The sequence below is a fragment of the Excalfactoria chinensis genome, chromosome 8, assembly GCF_039878825.1.
Source record: "Excalfactoria chinensis isolate bCotChi1 chromosome 8, bCotChi1.hap2, whole genome shotgun sequence".
Lineage (NCBI taxonomy): Eukaryota > Metazoa > Chordata > Aves > Galliformes > Phasianidae > Excalfactoria > Excalfactoria chinensis.
In genome coordinates, this window is record NC_092832.1 from 49,447 (window position 1) to 69,020 (window position 19,574).

At 54.1% G+C, this 19,574-nt stretch overlaps 1 protein-coding gene and 1 long non-coding RNA gene across 11 annotated transcripts; one reads left to right on the forward strand and one right to left on the reverse strand.

The window, feature by feature from the left end:
- Positions 1 to 146: 146 nt before the first annotated feature.
- Positions 147 to 2,097, reverse strand: LOC140255853 (uncharacterized). Its single transcript, XR_011904571.1, has 3 exons — positions 1,453 to 2,097; positions 1,070 to 1,179; positions 147 to 296 (listed from the first exon to the last, which is right to left on the reverse strand). It is a non-coding gene; the product is annotated as an uncharacterized lncRNA (long non-coding RNA).
- Positions 2,098 to 2,200: 103 nt separating this feature from the next.
- Positions 2,201 to 7,992, forward strand: LOC140255847 (ciliary microtubule associated protein 1A-like). Of its 10 annotated transcripts, XM_072343800.1 has the most exons (10): positions 2,202 to 2,520; positions 3,566 to 3,703; positions 4,120 to 4,245; positions 4,382 to 5,184; positions 5,350 to 5,479; positions 5,732 to 5,932; positions 6,313 to 6,414; positions 6,756 to 6,877; positions 7,045 to 7,185; positions 7,723 to 7,992. In XM_072343800.1, the coding sequence occupies exons 5-10, from the start codon at positions 5,362 to 5,364 to the stop codon at positions 7,804 to 7,806; spliced, it is 768 nt and encodes a 255-aa protein (XP_072199901.1). In that variant the 5' UTR covers positions 2,202 to 2,520; positions 3,566 to 3,703; positions 4,120 to 4,245; positions 4,382 to 5,184; positions 5,350 to 5,361; the 3' UTR covers positions 7,807 to 7,992. The 10 variants fall into 10 exon arrangements, with proteins under 10 accessions (XP_072199892.1, XP_072199891.1, XP_072199900.1 ...); XM_072343791.1 differs by having other exon boundaries at positions 2,201 to 2,520; positions 4,120 to 4,257; positions 6,756 to 7,185; XM_072343790.1 differs by having other exon boundaries at positions 2,201 to 2,520; positions 6,756 to 7,185.
- Positions 7,993 to 19,574: the final 11,582 nt, after the last annotated feature.

The window sequence follows — 19,574 nt, forward strand, 5'->3', positions numbered from 1 at the left end:
GGGTCTGTATACATATATATACACAGAGTTACCGACTACTTGGAGGTGGCCACAGCCAGGCAGGAACAGATCCCAGCAGTCCCTGCTGAGCATGACAACAAGGACACAGACACAGAGAGTGTAGGTTTGCTGAGGGATGTATTGATCATCAGAAGGTGTCACTGATCATCGGGGTCTTCACTGGTCATCCGAGGATGTCAGAGTGCAGCACTGGCAAGGAGGAGCCTTGTCCCAAGAACTCGGGTCAGGAGAAGGACTGGCAGCAGCCAAGAGACCCAGGGCAGGACGTGGGTCCCCTGGGGACAGAAGCCACATCCCCTGTCCCACCTGCATGGTGACTGGGCCATCCAATAGGGCACCCTGAGCCTGCCCCCTCCAGATCCGTTCCTCTGCACAGCCCCATAGAGCACAAAGGAAGGGCTGGAGGTGACAGTGCCCAGGTCCCCCTGGAACAGGCCACAGACAGTCCCCTCCATGCCATCAATTAATTCCCAGCCCCTAATTCCTGGTCTTCAGGGCTGCGAAGACACCCAGAGTCCCCCCAAGTGCATGGGGCAGCCATGAGGGAACTGTGAGACTGGAGGATCAAAGGGTGACCCCATCCAAGTCTCCTGGCTTGTCCCAGGGCTGCCCTCATCCCCATGGCTGCCAAGGTCTGTGTGCACCTCTGCCCATGGAGGAGCCCGAGGCTGGGGTTGGACATAGGGACATGGCAGGAGTCTGGGGGGCCCAGAGGGAATTAGGGTGCCCAGAGCCTTGGGGGTGCCAAATATAGAGGAAGGGGGATCTCAAAGGGAGGAGAATGGGGGAAAATTAAACACAGGGGGTTGGGCACCTAAAGAGATGAGAATCGAGCTGCCAAAGAAAGGAGACCAGTTTGTTCCACCTCAATATGGCACAAACAGCTGTATTTTTGGAGTGATGCACTGCCAGGCCAAACAAATGTGGGCAACCTGTGCCTATGCATGGGGAAAATGGGAAGACTGTAGCCCTCATCTCATCATAAATGAAGAGACCTGGCTGGGGAAGGACAGCCCCCCCAACTTCCCTCTCCATTCTGGGTCCTCACCTGCGTGGTCTGGCTGCGCTCCTTGGCACACTGTGGCAGAACTGTCTGACATCTCAGGGCAGGCAGCAGCATCTCCTCCCCCAGCACCTTCCTGATCTGACACAGAAGGCCTGGAAGGAGGTGAGGAAGCAGCTGCAATTCCTCTCCTCTACCGGCAGCCCGACCACTACCATGCAGACTGCACAGGCAAGCTACAAGGAAATTCAACCAGGAACTGCTGTGGGGATGGGCACCAGGCAGGGCACGGGCAGCTGAGGGGAATCGCATCGGGTCACTGCGGCCAGAAGAGGCTCCAGGAGCAGCAGTAGGGGCAGCTCCCATGGAGGGGGGAAGCAGGGGCAGCTGGGCCTGCCGTGCAGATACACAGACAGGCATAAAGATACCTCACATGGCATCGTGGCTCCTCTGCCTCGTTCGGGGCCTGGCAGGTCTGTCTTCAGACAGGCACTCAGACAAGCCTGGACACCCAGAGCAGCCTTTTCCAGCTGGCGGCTGGTCACCAGTGGTGTCCCCCAGGGCTCGGCACCGGGGCCGCTCCTATTGAACACCTTGATCAGGGATCTCGGCCAGGACATCGAGTGCACCCCTCAGTAAGTTCACAGACAGCACCGAGCTGGGACGGAGTGCTGATCTGCTGGAGGGGAGAAAGGAGCTGGAGAGACCGCATTGATTCGATGGTTGGGCTGCAGTTGGACTGCAGGACCTCGAAGCTCTTCCCCAGGTGGAGCAATTCTAGGATTCCATGATCCCAAATGCATCCCAAGTCCATCCCATATCCAGAGCCCAGCCCATATCTATCCCATTTCCGATATCCCATCCCGTATCCATCGCATATCCACATCCCCACAGCCCACGTGCCAATCCCAAATCTCACAGCCCAATCCCAATCCCAATCTCATTCCCAGTCCCTCATCTCCAACCCACCTCCCACCTGTCAATCCCAATCCCTCATTCCTAATCCCAATCCCGATTCCCATCCCAATCCCCCATCCCGTCCCCGGTCAAATCCGAACGCATCCCAAGCCCCGCCCCTGCCGCCGCTCCGCCCCGCCCCCGCTCTCTCATTGGTCATGGGCAGCTCCGGCCCGCCCCCGGCCACTCTTTGGTCAGAGGCAGTTCCGTCCCGATCGTACTTCTCATTGGTCAGCGGCAGCACCGCCGGCTCCGATTGGCTGAGGCTGCCCGGGCAGCCCCGAGGCGGAACCGCGGCACGACGGGAGCGGTGCTGAGCACGGCGGCGCCGGAGGTGTGCGGGAGAACGGCTCCGGGCCGGGGCCGGGGAGAGGAACCGTGCGCGGCCCGAAGCGGCCCGCCCTGCCCTCCGGCGTGGGATGCGGGGATTTGGGGCGGCTGAAGGACTCGGGGCCCCCACCGCCGCAGCGCCGCTGCCCGCATCCGGGCCGTCCCCCCCGAGCCGTCCAGAGCTGCTCCCGGTGCCTCCCGGGGCTGAGGTGGGCTGTGGGTGTAGGGGGCAGTGGGGGAGGAGTGGGGGGGATGGGGGAGCTGAGGGGGCTGTGGGGTAATGTGGGGCTATAGGAAGGGTATAGAGTAATATGCAGGTACGGGGGGGGGGGGGCGGGGAATAGGGTAATACGGGGCTGTGGGGGGCAGTGGGAGGGATCTAGGGGTGAATAGTGGGGGATATGTGGTTGTAGTGGGCTGTGGGGGGATATGAGGAATTGGGTTGCTCTGAGAGGAATATGGGGGCTGTCGGGGGATGTGGGGATGTAGGTAGCTGTTGTGGGAATGTAGGGGGGTGTGGAGGTATGGAGGGGCTATCGGGAGAGATCTGGGGCTATAGGGAGCTTTTGGGGGGCTATAGAGGGATATAGAGCAGTGCGGGGTTTATAGGAGGATATGGGGCTGTAGGGAGCTAGGGGGACTGCAGGGGTAGATGTAGGTATATGTGGGGCTATGGGGAGCTTCACAGTGGCCATAGGAGGGATATGGGGTTATAGAAAGTTGTCTGGAACTTTTGACGTGGTATAGGAGGATATGGGACAGCAGGGGCTCTGGGGAGGATATAGGGGACTGTGGAGGGGATACAGGGCTGATGCTGGGCTGTGGGGGGCTACAAGGGATCATGGGGTTATAGGGAGCTGGGGGGCTGCGACATTATATAGGGCTGTGGGAGAGCTATAAGGTTCTAAAAGGGGCCTGTAGGGTGCTCTGGGTGGGTTATAGGAGGATTATGGGGGATATGTGTCTCTAGGGAGCTGTGGGTGGGCAGTAGGAGGATTCTAGTGGGATACAGGGCTATAGGGGATGTATGGGGCTATAGGGTGACATGGGGCTACAGAGTGAGTTATAGGGGCATGTGGGGCTAGAAGGCTCTCCCTCGCTTCCCCTTTCCCTTTCCCCCTCCCTTCCCCCTTCCATAGCAGGGTGGGTGAAAAGCTAGTCCCGAAATTTCAATCAGAATTGGAATTGTATTGGACTAGAATATGACTGTTTTGTGGTCTTGGATCTGAACTGCGTTTTCTCCTGGGGCTTCAGGTCCAGGTACTGTTTAATAATGACTGTGGAGAAGGTTTCAGCATCCAGTCTCCTGCTCAGGAAGAAAGAAGGAAGTTTCTGGAGAACTTGCTGACTAGTGGAGCTGATGCTGAACCTCCCCTTCCAAGAAGGCAGCAGGTGAGGCCGTGGTGCATCTCAGCCCTTCCTCAGCGCAAGGTAGCAGCGATTCAGGCTGTGCTTTGCGCTGCTTCTCCAGCAGCACTTGTGCTTCTATCTGAGCAGCAGGCGGCCGCCAACGTTGTCTACCTGCTGCAGGCTGGGCAGGCACGGGAAGCCCTGCCTGCAGCAGCAGCAGCTGCCCTGCTTTGGTTCAGAGCTGTCAGACCTCTGTGCGTCTTTGCTCCCCCCTCCAGCCAGTTGTGAAGAGCCCTTCCATTGTGGAGAGGGCTACGGCTTGAGTTGAGCATCTCCTGGTGTGTCACACAGATCCAGGGCTTTCAAGAAGCCGCTGCTTTCAAGTGCTTCAGATGGTGAATGTTCCTGGACAGAGCACTTGTCTCCTCCAAGCTCTGAAGCCAAGGTTTGTTCTGCAGGTCCCGCTGATGGCACAGGCATCAAACAGCCCAGAGCTCATGGCTGGGGAGAGACTGCGTATTGCTTTGTGAAGGGAGAGCTGGAGGAGGGCTTTGAGCAGCGCTGCGCAGGGATGCAAGCAGCTGGTAAGAGAAGAGGTGTGTGTGCTGAGAGCAAGGGCTGTACGGCTCATGTCTGGGTGCTGACATGGAATGCAGGCAGAGCTCTTTGCAACTAAGTGTTGGCTTCAGTTTAGCTCCTCCTTTCCTCTCTCCCTTTCAGCAACCTCTGTTACCATTCTGCTGAGAATGGCTAAAGGTGCACCCGTGGCTGGCATCAAGACTAACTTGATCAAGCCATAGGAGAGCTCCAAACAACAAGAAGCAGAAAATTGTTGCATGTTCTAGGGGAATATGCAGACATCACACGTGACAGGTTATGCATAGATTACTGAGTTGTTTGGAGATAAATCTATCCCCTGTTCTTGCTGCATTCTTTCCTCTTTTCCTCCTTTCCAGCCTCACTAAAGGAAATTCTCATCTCTGCTGCACCTTCTGTCCCACCAGGACCTCTCACTGCCTGGACAAACGTTTTCATAACACTTCTGGGCATGTGACATTTCCATAACTGACCAATCCTGACTGCACAGCAGTTCCCATTCACACGTGTTATTCCGTCAATTAAAAAGAAAACGAGAGAAAAACTACCAATCTGAACAGCCAGCAGGACCTAGCTGAGCTCTGCTGTGTGATCTAACTAAGAGCTCGGTCCACCTGCAGGTGTCGGCAGCGTGAGCTACGACTTCTTACTGGTTGGGGTGCGAGGCCGAGAAGGCGTAGAGGGCGCGGCTCCAGGCCAGCCAGGAGATGTCACAGCACGGATGGCATCACCTGGAGCCTGTGTGCTGTCACAGTGCGCTGCCATGACGACGCCAGGCCCTCCCCAAGGACAGCCGGCCACTGGCTCCAGGCACCTCATTTGTGAGCTGTGCTGTCCGCAGCCGCTCGCCGTGCCCTGTGCCTGAGAGCAGCCCCAGCAGCAGAGCAGCTCAGCCTCATCGCGCTCGTCCTCCAAGGCTCAGAGAGGTGAGGGAGAGCTCCTGCACACTTCAGGCTGCAGAGCTCAGCTGCAGGATGCGGGCTTGGCTGCAGTGTGTGTGAGGGGCGTGTAGCACGAGACTGGCAGGACTGGCAGTGAACACCTTCCTGCTCAGGAACTCCCATCAGTAACTGCTCTGCTCTTGCCTTTAGGTTTGGAGGCACATGCCTGCCAGCATGGACGGAGCTTGGGTGGGGACCTGGAGACCTCATCGTCCACGTGGCCTCATCTCGGCCCAGTTCCCCAGCCCCGGGCCCCAGTACTCCATCCCGGGGACAACAGGTACAGCGACCATCCCTGTGAGGCGCATTGGGGACATCACGGGGCAAAGCAGCTCCCCAGCCTTGCCCTGTTCTGTCAGAGCCTCCTGGCTCTCTGGTGCAGCTGCAAGCCAGGCCTGGCCGAGGAAGGCCAATGCTGCTGGCGCTGCTCCTTGTGACCCGAGGACAAAGGGGCCTGCTTCTGGTCTGGGTCCAGAGGAGCTCAAAACATGCAGCTGCACAGGGGTGTGCTCTCTTCTGCTTTTCCTCCTAGGTTACGTGGGCCACAGCCCCACCAAAAACCGTGCCCCCGCGTACACCTTTAGAGGGACCAAACGGCCTGCGGCAGAGAGCTGTGGGCCAGGTCCCTGCTACTTTGTGGAGCCGGCCATCACTAGGAATGGCAAGTACGTGGTTCCAGGCACCCACCTCCGGGGACGACCCACGACAAAGACCACCGTCACCCCCGGACCAAGTGAGTAGCACTGCTGCAGCACTTCTCCCAGACAACACGAGCACGCAGCATGTTTGCCTGGGGTCAGCTCACGCCCTGATGGAGCTGTAGGTCTTTTTTGAGAGAGCATGAGCTGCTCTGAGCAGCGATAAATGCCCTCGGAGAAGGACAGCTGCCCAGCACCATGGGCCCAGGGCACAAGGCCCCCATGTTTGAAAAGAACAAGGAGCAGGGAGCTGACAGGAGGGACAGCAAGGCAGGACATAGTGGCAGGGCACAGAGAAGTGTCCCTGCGTGCTGCCTGTGTCCCCCAGCAATTCTGCAGCTCTTCAGAGGACTCTTTCTGGCTGCAGAAGGAGACCAGCCCTTCACAGCTTTCTTCCTCCTCTCCTCTGTCCCAGGTGACTACCGCACCGAAGCTGCCAACAGGCACGTCTTCAAGTGCCCACCGGTGCAGTCCATGGCCTTCCGGCGGGAGCCCCTCCGGACAGACCGCCCTCCAGGTACGTGACCCTGGCAAAGGCAGACCCTTCAGCCTGAGCATCCTCCAGGGACGGGCTGCTGCTCAGCACCAGCAGAGGGCCTACTGCATGGCCTGTGCGGCAAGATGCGGCGCTGGGCCACAAGCTTTCTTACATGACCACCACCTCTCGGCCAGCAGCGTCTCCAGCTGCTCATGCTCGAAGCTGCTGGCACTGGCCCTGTGTCAGAGGAGAGGGAGGAACTGGCAGAGGGGCAAGATGTCCCTCCACTTCCCACCAGCGGGCTGGGCAGGCTGCCCCTCGCTGCTGCTTCCATTTCCTCCATCCCCTCACGCACACACTCTCTGCTGCTCCTCCTGCAGGTCCTGGCACTTACACACTGCCCAGGGTGATGGGGCCCAACACGGCCTACACATCGGCCAGCCCCTGCTACTCCATGAGGGGAAGGAGCCAGCGCGGTCGCTTTGATGAGGACCTTGCCAAGGTGAGCTCTGCTGCTCCTCTTTTCCATGTTAGCGTCCAAACCTGGGCTGCTCTCCCTGAGCCACAGGGGCTTCCAACCCTGCTGCAACTTTGCTTAATGCAGCCTTCCAGGGAAAGAGAGAGCCTTGAATGTGACCCCAGCCCTGTGCGGCCATGCCTCTCTTGCAGACTCCAGGTCCTGCGGCGCTCCCCAAAGTGGCTGTGGATGCCTACAAGACCAGGGCACCTGCATACACCATTGCAGCCCGACCAAAACATGGAGAGGGCAAAGCAGTGAAGCCTGGGCCAGCAGACTACAGTGTAGGCCGGGTAAGGCCTCAGCTCAGCTCTTCCCCTCTGCTTCACAAGCACAGCCTTCATGCCTCTCCCCCTTTCTCTGAGGCTTCATCCAGCCAAACAGCTTCTGGCTGCAGGAACCAAGTGCAGGACAGCAGGCCTGCTCCTTGCCCTCATGCCACATCCAAGTAGAGGAAGTGAGGAACAGCGCAGCAAGCAGCTTTTCCTCCCTTTGCTCCTATTCCCTTCAATGGGCCGTGCTGGTCTTTCACAAGCTCTTCGGGGGGGATGCAGCTCAGAGGGGCTCCAAGCAGCACACCCCCAGCATAGGAGAGTTAGCTGTGAGGTCCCAGGTGCACATGAGGGGCCCATAAGAGCACATGTAAGGCCAGCACACCTCCCTGAGCCAGCTCTGCTCTAGCAGGGAGCCACACCAGCTCTGCACTGGTGCTCAGCCCTTCCCAGTGAGGCACCAGGGACTGTCTGGGATTGGGAGGGGTGCAGGACAGCAGGGAGCAAGGGCAGCAAAGAAGGGCCCTTGCTGATCTGCCTTTCTGCCTGCCCTTCCAGGTGACGCTGATCAAGCCCCAGGCACCTGCCTCCACTTTTGGGATCCGGCATTCCCTCTACACAACACCTCTCATCGTGGAATAAGACAGCAAAGTCTGGAAGGCTGTGATTGCTTTCCTGGAACGGGAGGGGAGGAGAAGAAAGAGCAGCCAACTGCCGGTTTCCTTCTGATTCCATTTCCCTTCATCCAGTTGGGCTTTTGCCATTATACTGTTAATGTCAGTGTTAGGAGTAAGTCATTAATAAATTAATTTAGTACCTTTATGTATACCTTCTTGTTACTCCTTTTTCCTCACCGCTGCACACAGGAATGCGCTGCCGCTCCCTGAAGCCTTTCTAACATCAGCGCATTGCAAACCGCTGATGCTTTATCAGCCATTTGCATTACTGAGGTCTGCCACATGCTGAAGTAAGGAATCAATGCAGCAAATAGCAAAGGGAGGCCAGCCGTGGGCAGTGCAGCCCTTCCAGCGCCATCAGGTAGATGTCAGTGAGATGCCTGGGGCTGGGCGACTTAAACACCTGCTGCTGATCATCTGCCAGCTTACAGGATGGGCAGCATTTCCTGTACCTGTGACAACACCTGGCTTGGCCGTAAAGACATTCCTGGAACAAAGGCTGAAGGGAAAATCATGAAACATGGAGGCAAAAAGAGGATAAAATGTAATGGATAGCAACAAAGACAGAGAAAGCAAGTAGGAAAACTAACCACAGCACAACAAAGGAAAGCAAAGCAAGGCAAAGAATGGAAAAAAGCAAACTTGCAGGAATGGAGGAATATGGGAAGAGCTGTGCCCCTGCTTGCCGCAGGAGCTGCATGGGAGGAAAAGAATCTGGGCCAGAATGTAAGAGGAACTCCTTTGGGTTCTGGGTTTGAAGCAAAGCTAAGAAGCCATGCCCGGGAGGAGCTGTGGGCCGCTCCAGGCCACCTTGCTGTCTCCCCAAGAGATGAGGTGCATAGGCTTGGCAGTGGCTGAAGTGCTGGCCAGAAGCAAGCATCTGTGTGGAGGAAGGTAAAGAGCAGGAGGATCCAGGGTAGCTACCGGGCATGGCCTTGCTCAGCAAGGGGAGGAAAAGCCTAGAGGGCATGAGCAGGGAACAGAGAAGGGCAGGCAGTAGGTGTGAAGCTGGGAGCAGAGAATGGTTTGGGTATAAAGAGACCTCGAAGATCACACAGTTCCAACCACCCTGCAGTAGGCAGGGACACCTCCCTCTACACCAGGGAGCTCCAAGTCCCACCCAGCCTGGCTTTGTGCACATAAACAAAGACAAACTAGTCTACCCCCTGAAACCTGTAACAGCCACCAGCCACTCAAGGGGACACACAGCACCTCTCATCATTTCATTACTCTGCATGCAAGGTTTAAAAGCAGAGCGATCACCCACAACCAGCAAAGCATCTTCCAGGTCTCCTGACCTCCCAGATTTAATACTGTCTGTTATGTCCTTGTTAGCAATGCCTCTGTACACATCAAAAACTAGGAGGAAGAGTCATGGTAGTGAGTCAGAGAGATCCAAAGGACCACTTTGCAAGAACAAGCTCCTCACGAGCTGCATGAACATCCTATCATTCCTGCAGCACTGCCAGCTAAATCAGGACCTTCCCACTAGAATAATTCATTTCCATTGCAAACATGCTTACTAATTGGCCTACAACAACTGTTCCCATTTTCAAGGCCTGGCAGATGAATTTCTCAGCTCCTCCCCCCCCTGCCCCAATGGTGGTCACACTCCACGATCTCTGCTTTACATGCTAGAGCAGCAGCAAATTGTACTTAGGTTTCTGAAATCCCTTCCAGTCTCAGAAGGGAATAAAACAGACCGAAGGGAATGGATGCAATGGGGCTCTCGCTAAGACACCTGTTGACCCAGAAGAGCTTGCACTTACTCAACACCTATGAAGCTCCTACACAAGCATCACACACAAACAAGGAAGGGAAGAAAAACCCAGGACGCTGTGGAGGGGTCCTACCTCTCAGTAGGTGATGCCTGTTCCATGTATAGAGGACAGACATAAATTGCACCTCATCTGTTCCCCATTTCTTCTCCCTCGCTTCGTACAGGCACTTATTATGGATGACAAAGTAAGGCTCATGGAGAAGACTGGGTATACACGAGATCTTTAATTCATTGGTGCTAGAAAGTATGCTGGAACATACTTGTCCAGATCATGGGTATTTTCCAACAAGCACCAACCAGGCACGGCAACTCACAGCTGAAATGTCATTGCCCCTGCCAAGTAACCAGTCTACCTACAGGCTTCTCATTAGAGACTTGCAAATAAGACCAGAACCCATTTATTCCCATTTCATGGGTTGGCTTCTCTTCACCACACATCACATGCACAAGAATAGATTGCTCTTGCAAAGAAGCACATTCCTACACACCTGAGCATCCTGCTGAGCAAGAGCATCATCCACATACATTCCCTCATCTCTGTTACCCTGCAAAGGTACAAGGACAGAAGACACAGCTCACCACAGCATCTACTGGAAGCAACACTGGATACCAACAGCAACTCCAGACATGCAATCAGGTTTCTTTAAGAGTTAATAATAAATTAAGATGACATTCATAGTGAAGCAGTAAGTCCTTGGCCTGAACTTCAACAATACAAAAGAAAGATTTCCAAACCTTCACAGCCCTCCTCAGTTCAAGCACATCAGACATGGCGGTGGGAGTCATCATCCCAACCATCACCCTCTCAAAATTCCCACTCAGCAACCACATCAAGTCACCAATCAAATCCTAGAAAGCCAAGAGAGGAGGAAGGAGGTGGCAGAAGGTATGGCCTTCCAGGACAGACAGAACCGAGCTGTTCACCACTTCTCTTTAGGCTCTAACCCTCCTTGCATCAACAATTGCTCTGAACTGAACAAAAACAAAACTTCCTTGGTCAAAGAAATTCTCCACCGACCTTTCTCTTATGGAGATTGGGTCCTCTGTCACTTTATACCCAAGTGACACAACCACCTTCACACATCTCTGTAGATCTTTTAGGTGATCAGAACTTGCTGACGTTGGGAAACATTTAGTTTGGTCAAGATGTCGATGATATCTTCATCCGTGCCTGCAAGAAACAAATGGAAGCCAGTCAGGCTGCTTGCACAAGAATCAGAACTGCCCTCTGGTCTTGTGCCGCCCCAAGTCCCCTCCACAGCCAGTTCTCAACAGCCCCAGGACTACATCCATGCACACAAAGCTGCCAGGACCCACTCCACCAGAGGAGCCGTATTTCAGGACATCAGAAAGGCAGCTGTGTTTCCTCTTCCCAACTATTCTTAGGGCAGTTGTGCAGCAGAGCAATACAAGCAGCTGCGCTTCCCTTGAACAAACCACCAGAGCAGCCATTCCCAGTGCTGGGAAAAAAAACAACAAATAAACTTGACCTGCGGAGGGAGATCAACTTACCAAAGCTCTTCATGGCCTTCCTGAGTGCTGTGCTTCTTGCTCAGCACTGAAACTCGAGATCCCCTTGATTGTTGCCTATGGCCACAAGAAAAGGATTTAGCAAAGGCAGACTTGCACCCATGCACACAGAGAGTTGAATTAAAACAAAACAAAGCACATAAAAGATGTGAACACAGAGATAGTAAAACTCCACCCACACAAGTGATGTTGTATCAGACTTCTGTCTCATGCAGCAGTCTATTCTAGGGGACTTCCCAGGCACATCAGAAAGAAGCCACAGGGGCACAACTATATGGAGAACATATCTCCATGCTGCTGCCCACAGAGTCTGCAGTGAAACAAAAGCTGGACCACCTTGCATCTGTGTTCAGTCCCACCAGGCCTTCTTCCTAGCAGTTCTCCATGTCAATCATAAAGCAGTGTGCTCCCATCATAGCCCTAGCTACTTCTCTTGTAGCAGGTAAGGAACAATACTCAGCACCATTACTTTTGCTCTACTCGGCACTGGTGAGGCTGCACCTGGAGAACAGTGTCCAGGTCTGGGCTCCCAGTACAAGAGACAGCTGGACACATGTTATGGTTTTGTAATCTGGTTGGTGTTGCTATTCCACATCAAAACATCATGTAGGATAATGGGAGTTAAGGGGACAAGTTTTTTTTTCTGCGGACTGCCTTAAATGTGCATGTGGGGAGCGGCACCGGAGGGGAGGTCGGGAAGGGGACGGGGTTTCTGGCCCGGCTCCCTGCCAGGAGACAGCGTGGTCGGGACTTCCTGCCTCCCGCAGCCCGTCGGTGAGATCGGGATTTGGTTTTCTCCTTGTTGAAACTCGCTCGTTGTTGTTTAGTGTTACTGGGTTTATTAAACTGCCATTCGTTCTCAGATCATCCTTTCTTCATTTTTTTTTTCCTCCTAGACCCATTCACGGTCTCCCTTCCCGTCCCCTCTCCCGGAGCGCACGTGGCGGCACCGCGCTGTTAGGGAAGAGAGGTACTTTTGTTCCTGCCCCCCTGGGTTTGTTCCCTTGTCACGAGGGAGCTCTAGAGAGAACCCCGTGACAACACACTGGAAATGGAGGGCTACCAAGATGGTGAAGGGATTGGAAGACGTCTTCTATGACAACAGCCTGAGAGAAGTGGCTGCTCAGTCTGGAGAAGGGGAGTTCAGGAGGATCCCACCCATGGCCATCAATCCATGCAGGGAGGAACAGAGAGAATGTAGCCAGGCTGCATCCAGTGGAGCCCAGTGCCAGGACCAGAGCTTGCCACCAAACATCAGGAGCACTCCTGCACTGTGTAAGTGCTGCAGCACTGGCACAGAGACCCACAGAGGCTGCAGAGTTTCCTCTAGGTGATCTCCAAGCCCAGGATGTGGCCCCGGGCACCAATTCTGCTGGCCCTGTTGCAGCAGGGCCTGGACCAGATGGGCCCAGAGGTCCTTTCCAACATCAACCATTCCATGCTTCTGCAACACACCACGACATGCTGTGTTTGGCTCAAACTGGCCATTCACAAACAGCTTTCTCCTGCCTCTTGCTCAGTGCCATCTCTGTGGGATCACACTGCCTCCTACGATCCAACTCTGTTCCAGTCAAGGTCAACACCAACACAGTGCTGACCTTCATGGAGCCTGGGCTTTGGGAAACAGGCACAGGAATAACCACTGCACGGGTGGAACCTTGTGGGTTGAACCAGGAGGGAGCAGTACGCCCAGAGAGCTTATCTGGAAAAATACTTCCTCTGTGAACTGACATTCAGTTGCGTTTTCCATTCACTCTCAAGCAGGAGAAGCACAGATGTGTGGGGCAATATCTTTGTCATGGTTTTGCAATTTTGTAATTTTGCTATCAGTATTCCACATCATAACATCATGTTAAGCATAGATAATTTTGACGAATCTGCTGCTCACAGAAAGAAGACTACATGTCCCAGGGAGCACCACGGTCAGTCATATGACCAGGACTATATAATCTCACTTCAGTGCTGGACTCTCGCTCTTGGATTCTGCCAGCCATGGGGGAGTGTGTGGAAGCGTTCCAGCCGTTTCGCCTAGAGTTACAGTAGGCCTCTCGGTTTTCGGGACTCACTCCCTCTTATTTTACTTGATTCGTTAGCCTTAATTCCAATTATATTGCATTATATTGTGTTATTCTGTATTCCGATATAGTATTTAGTAAAATAGTGTGCCTCCTTAGATCGCTGCCACTGTATTTATTTTCTCTTTCCCTGTTTTCTTTTCCTTTTGTGATAGCGGCCCTGCAGGCCGTCTATACCCCTGTCATGGGTGCCGGTAGATTTTAGGGTAACCCGTGACATAATTGGTGGAGAATGCGGGCAGATTGCCAGCAAAAGTGGGCATAATTTGGGCAAAAGTGGGCAAAAACTGCAAAAGCTGCTGTTTTTCCTGCTGTCCTTTTAGTTTTTTACAGAGCTACGAGTTTTTTTTTCGTTAAGGAGCTATCTGAAGTTTACGTTTCTGCACCTGGGAGCTTGACCTTGAAAGTCCAGGCGGACTGCCAATACCCCGGAATATTTTGTAAACTTTTAGCTCTGCTATCTCGTTATTGTAGAGAGGAAAAAAAATGTGTGCTCTGTTAAAACTGCTAGTAAAACTGCTTTTCAGGGTGCTGTATGCTCCTCGTCCCTTCCCTGAATCCATTATGCAGTTTTTGAATGCCCATTTGACCACACTGTTAATTTCCCTGAACATACTGTTGGTTATTTTATTAATCTCACTCAGTATCTGGATTTATAACATTCTGAGGAAGTCTTCCCCAGAACCAGAGAATACTGAGTGGCAGGGAGTGTGGAGAGGCTTTGAGGAGACTTTAAAAAGGCAGACATCTTCAGTGTCATGGAGCTTTACTCCTGAACACTTGAAGAATCCTGAGAGCTTGATCGCATATTTGAGGCAGGAATGTTGCGGCACAGGCAGATCTCAGGAGGCACAAATGATTTGGGGCCTGGCTAATGCTTATCAGGCCTTATTCAATACCATTCCAGAGATGGAAAAAGTTTTTGAAGCTGAGAGAGAGAGTCTCAGAGCTGAGATGGAGAGTCTCAGAGCTGAGAGAAATGACCTCCTATATCAGCGTGACACCCTCCGGTCCAAACTTGATGCTTTCTGGTCCAGGCAAGACGCACCCCAGTCTGTGAGAGACGCCCCCCAGTCTGAGCGAGATGCCCTTCAGTCCGAGCGTAACACTCTCCAGTCCGAGTGTGACACTCTCCAGTCCGAGTGTGACACCCTCCAGTCTGGACATGACACTCTCCAGTCCAAGTGCAACACTCTCCAGTCCGAGCGCAACGCCCTCCAGTCTGAGCACGACACCCTCCAGTCCGAGTGTAACAACCTCCGGTCACAGCAAGGCTCCTTCCCGAGCCCAGACGAGGCAGCCTGTAGCAGAGCAGCGCAACCCCAAGCGGACAACATCGGTCTCGGCTCTCCTGGTGGGTCTGTTCCGTATCTGAAAGGGGTTGGTGCGCTTCCGGGCTGAGCAGGAGCCTGCCGCTATGGCCACGGAGCAGGAGGCCGCGCTGCCCCTGGTCCAGCCTGCTGGAGGCCCGGCCGTCCAGCATGAGGAGTGGCCTTAGATGCGGCTGAACGGGAGGGGTGGCCAATGCTTCATCTTTATACTGATTCATGGATGGTGGAAAATGCCTTATGGGGGTGGTTGCAGCAGTGGGAACAAAACAACTGGCAACGACGAAGAGGTAAACCTATTTGGGCTGCTGAACTGTGGAAAAACATTGCTGCCCAAATAAGAAACATTGTTGTAAAGGTGCGCCATGTAGATGCTCATGTGCCTAAGAGTAAGGCTACTGAAGAACATTAAAATAACCATCAGGTCAATCGAGCTGCCAAAACTGAGGTGGCTCAAATAGACTTAGACTGGCAGAACAAGACTGAATTATTCCTAGCTCGATGGGCCCATGAGACCTTGGGCCATCAAGCAAGAGATGCAACATATAAGTGGTCCAGTGACCGAGGGGTGGACTTAACTATGCATGCTATTGCTAGGTCATTCATGACTGTGAAATATGCGCCATAATTAAACAAGCCAAGAGGATGAAAACTTTTTGGGGGGAAGGGCAATGGCAAAAATATAAATATGGGGAGGCATGGTAGGTTGATTATATCACCTTGCCATGATCTCGCAATGGTAAGCGTTATGTGCTCACCATGGTGGAGGCAACCACTGGGTGGCTCGAAACATACGCAGTATCCCATGCTATCGCCCGAAATACCATATTAGGGCTGGAGAAGCAAGTTCTATGGAGTAATGGTACTCCAGACACTGCCCCAGCAGTTCCACTCCTATCCCTGTCACCTGGGCAAGAAGCAGAAGCCCATGGTGAGGATGGTGTGGATGTGCCAAGTGAGCCACCCCGCAGTAAGGGGGGGTCATCCTGCAGCCACGAGGCCTGGGTTCGCTGTTCCCCTATGAGGGTTTGGAGCTGGACTCTCCAGGCCAGGATGTTTAGCTGCTGGCACTATCGTGTGCCCCGGTGGTGCGGTGGTAGAAGTGCTACTTGCAACGCCGGAGGTCCGGGTTCAAATTCCCTGTGGCGCAAGTGGTAGAAGTGCCGCTCTGCTACACAGAAGTCTCGGATCCTGGGAGTTGGACTCAGTGATCTCTAAGGTCCCTTCCAACTTGCACAATACTGTGATACTGTGATCACCTGCTGGGGAGTTTCTTGATGAGCCTCTCCTTGATGCTTCTGTTCCACTGAAGGGAATGGATGACTTGGAGGATGGCCATACCACCAGCAGTGATGCTGGTCTGCTTCTCCCCTCTGCTTATGCTCTGGGCTCCTGACCTGACATCCAGATTGATGGAGACAGAGGAGGACAGTCCCGAGAAGTCCTCCGTGCAGCAGCCCTGTAGCTTAGGGAAAGGATGAGTGCACCTTGATGTGGGGGAGGCCCCACTAGTGCTGCCTTTCCCCTTTTTCTCCCTCCACCGTTATCATGTTCCTCTTTCCGGCAGTTTTGCCATTTTCTCGAGTTAGTAAATAATAGTGTGTTGTGTTACGGAGTTTTATTTTCAGCTTATGGATTTGCATGAAATAGATATAAGTTGTTAAGAAAATAAGGTTGCTGATTACTCACAACTATATATGTGTGTGTGTGTGTGTGTAATAAGCATAATGTAATGATGTAGAATAAGGGGTGGAATGTCATGGTTTTGCAATTTTGTAATTTTGCTATCAGAATTCCACATCATAACATCATGTTAAGCATAGATAATTTTGACGAATCTGCTGCTCACAGAAAGAAGACTACATGTTCCAGGGAGCACCACGGTCAGTCATATGACCAGGACTATATAATCTCACTTCAGTGCTGGACTCTCGCTCTTGGATTCTGCCAGCCATGGGGGAGTGTGTGGAAGCGTTCCAGCCGTTTCGCCTAGAGTTACAGTAGGCCTCTCGGTTTTCGGGACTCACTCTCTCTTATTTTACTTGATTCGTTAGCCTTAATTCCAATTATATTGCATTATATTGTGTTATTCTGTATTCCGATATAGTATTTAGTAAAATAGTGTGCCTCCTTAGATCGCTGCCACTGTATTTATTTTCTCTTTCCCTGTTTTCTTTTCCTTTTGGGATAGCGGCCCTGCAGGCCGTCTATACCCCTGTCATGGGTGCCGGTAGATTTTAGGGTAACCCGTGACAATCTTCTAGAAGGAGGAAATGGAAAGAAGTTACAAATTCACCACTCAAAAAAAAAAAAAAAAAAGACAGACTAATCCTGCCCCATCTACACGTCCTATGTTTATCTGAATGGAGCAAATGCCTGGCACAGCGTGGTACAGCAAACAACACACTCACCATCGCTCGAGGTTTTGCTCAGTCTCTTGTGGCTCAGGTCCACCAGCAGCTGGCAACTGCAATAAAAGACAGAAAGAGAAGGAGTTTTCTAGCAAAGCTCTACATGAGAGAAGGACGCCGCGCACAAGCAGATCATGGCTAAGAAATGCTTTTTCTATCCCGAGAGTGACAGCCTGGCTGAGGTTACAAAGAGAAGCAGACCGCCACCCTCGTCCTGCCCACAGTGCCTGAGTGCTGCTGCCATGAGCCCAGCACACGGCGTCCCCATGTCTGTGTGCACTGTGGAACCCCACAGATGTGACAGCGGGGTCTGGCTTGTGGGGCGCTTCTCCAAGGAAACCAGTGCACGGTGTCAGGAGGGGAAGAGGAAGCAGCTCATCCTGCCACTAATGCTGCCATTGTGCGTCCCTCCCCAGGACTCCTACAGCTTCCTCTTCCCAGCCCCGCTCACCTCGCAGGCTGCAGACACTGCTGGGCGCTCACACTCGATGGATGTCATCTTCTTCTTGTGCCTCTGGGCCACTCTCTGCAGGGCTGCGCTGAGTTCCTGCCGCTGCAGCAAGAACTGCTGCTCCTGTGCTGACGGATGGAGGAGTTTCGTGCCGGCACCCAAAGCACGTTGTCCCCAGGCTCCCGGTGCCACGGCAGGATGCTCCTCCCCCCCATCGCCCCTCAGCTCTCGCATCCTCCTACGATCTGCCTAAGGACGCAAAGACCCTGCGGAGGGATCCGGACAGGCTGGTCGACGACCGATGCCCACCAATAGCATGAGGTTCAACAACAGCAGCTGCAGAGCAGGCGCATGGCGCGGGGCGGCGCCTCGGTGATGACGTCACGAGAGCGCGACGACCTCACCGGCGAAAGGGAAAGACCTCAGCAGGGAGCGCTCGCCCCATTCGGCGGACCGACCAATGGGAGCGCAGAGGAGGCGGGGCCGAGCGCGGCTTCTCCGCCAATAGCGCTTGCGGGCGCCGGTCCGCTATGACGACGCCGGTCCGCTATGAAGGCGCGAGTTGCGGAGCTCCGTGCGGGTTGAGCGCTGCTCCGCCGCCCCGCGTCCCCGCCGCCGCCTGTGCCGTGCCTCGGGGGACGCCGGGCGGTCAGGCGAAGCCAGCGCAGGGGCAGAACTGAGCCGTCCTCCGGAGTCAGCGTGGCGGTGGGGCGCTGCTGGGCGGTGAGAAGCGGCGGCTGACCGCGAGCGGCGGAACGCGCCCGGTCTCGAGGAGCAGCTCCTGGCTGAGCCGGGCAGCCCCGAAAGAGAGGGACCGATCCCACGGATCGAGACGTGTGAAAGCCTGGCAGAGAATCAGGCGGGCGCCCGCAGGGAGGTGCAGAGAGGACGGAGCCAGAGCGCACCCGGTGGTGCCCGGCAGCGGGACCGGAGGCACGCGCTGCAGCACGGCAGGTCTCCCCGTAGCGCTGCCACCACCGTGCTTCTTCCCCTGCCGTGCGCTAGGCAGGCTGCAGAGCACGTCCATACAGCGCACGCCCAGAGGTGCCTGTCCCGTACAGTGTGGTCAGCGGCTGGGAGATGTTGGGCTGGTTGCGGTGAACCAGGAGCTGCAGCTCCTCAAGCTCTTCCTCACTGACAGTCTGCCATCACGGCTGCTGCTGCCGTTGTCCCTGTTGCCTTGTTTTGTGCCTGGGTGTCATGATTTTGCAATTTTGTAATTTTGCTATCGGTGTTCCACATCATAACGTCATGTAAGAATGAATAATGTTAACTAAATGTGCAGCTCACAGAAGAAGACTACATATCCCAGAGAACATCACGGTCAGGGATAAGTCATATGACAAGGACGCTATATAATCTGACTTTGGGGCCAGACTTTCTCTTGGATCTTGCCAGCCAGGGGTGAGCCGTGTGGGAGCATTCCAGCTGTTTTGCCTAGAGTTTCAGTAGGCCTCTCGGTTTCGGGACTCACTCTCTCTCTTATTTTACCTGATTCATTAGCACTAATTTCAATTATATTGTATTATATTGTGTTATCCTGTATTTCAATATAGTATTTAGTAAATAAGTGTGCCTCCTTAGATCGTTGCTACTGTATTTATTTTCTTTTTCCCTTTTCCTTTTGGGATAGCAGCCTGCAGGCCGGCTGTCCCCCTGTCACGGGCACAGGTAGATTTTCAGTTAAACCGTGACACTGGGGAAGGAGATGGTCACGTACTAAGCATTGGCTGTGTTGACGTGGGGACACTTGGCAAGACTGGTGGCCCTGTGAGGCTATTGAGGGCCGCAGAAGCACTGGGCACGTGTGGAACACTGGGTCGGTTCTGGGCTCCCCAGCTCAAGGCAGACTCCCCTGTGCGACTGCAGCAGGGAAGCTGCTCTGTGGGGAGGCTGTACTGTGTGCTCATCTGCAGAGCTCCCTGCCAGCCCCTGTGCTCCTGTGTCAGGGGGATGTGTGAAGGGAGACAGCGAGCTGGGGGATGTTGGGTGGCTTTCTGGAGTCAAAGCACCACAGCCCTGCAATGCCAGCACGTCTTTGAGTGTCATCAGCCACATCCCTCCCCGTGCCTCCATTCACTGCAATAGGAGCTGAGTTGAGTGTACCTGTGGGGATGTGGCACCCACAGCCTCTCTGGGCAGCAGTGCCAGGGCCTCA

Coding starts and splice junctions, on each gene's coding strand:
- LOC140255847 (XM_072343791.1), top strand. CDS start 5,362: ATGCCTGCCAGCATGGACGGAGCTTGGGTGGGGACCTGGAGACCTCAT. Junction 5,480..5,731: donor CTCCATCCCGGGGACAACAG/GTACAGCGACCA, acceptor TTTTCCTCCTAG/GTTACGTGGGCCACAGCCCC. Junction 6,415..6,755: donor CCGGACAGACCGCCCTCCAG/GTACGTGACCCT, acceptor CTCCTCCTGCAG/GTCCTGGCACTTACACACTG.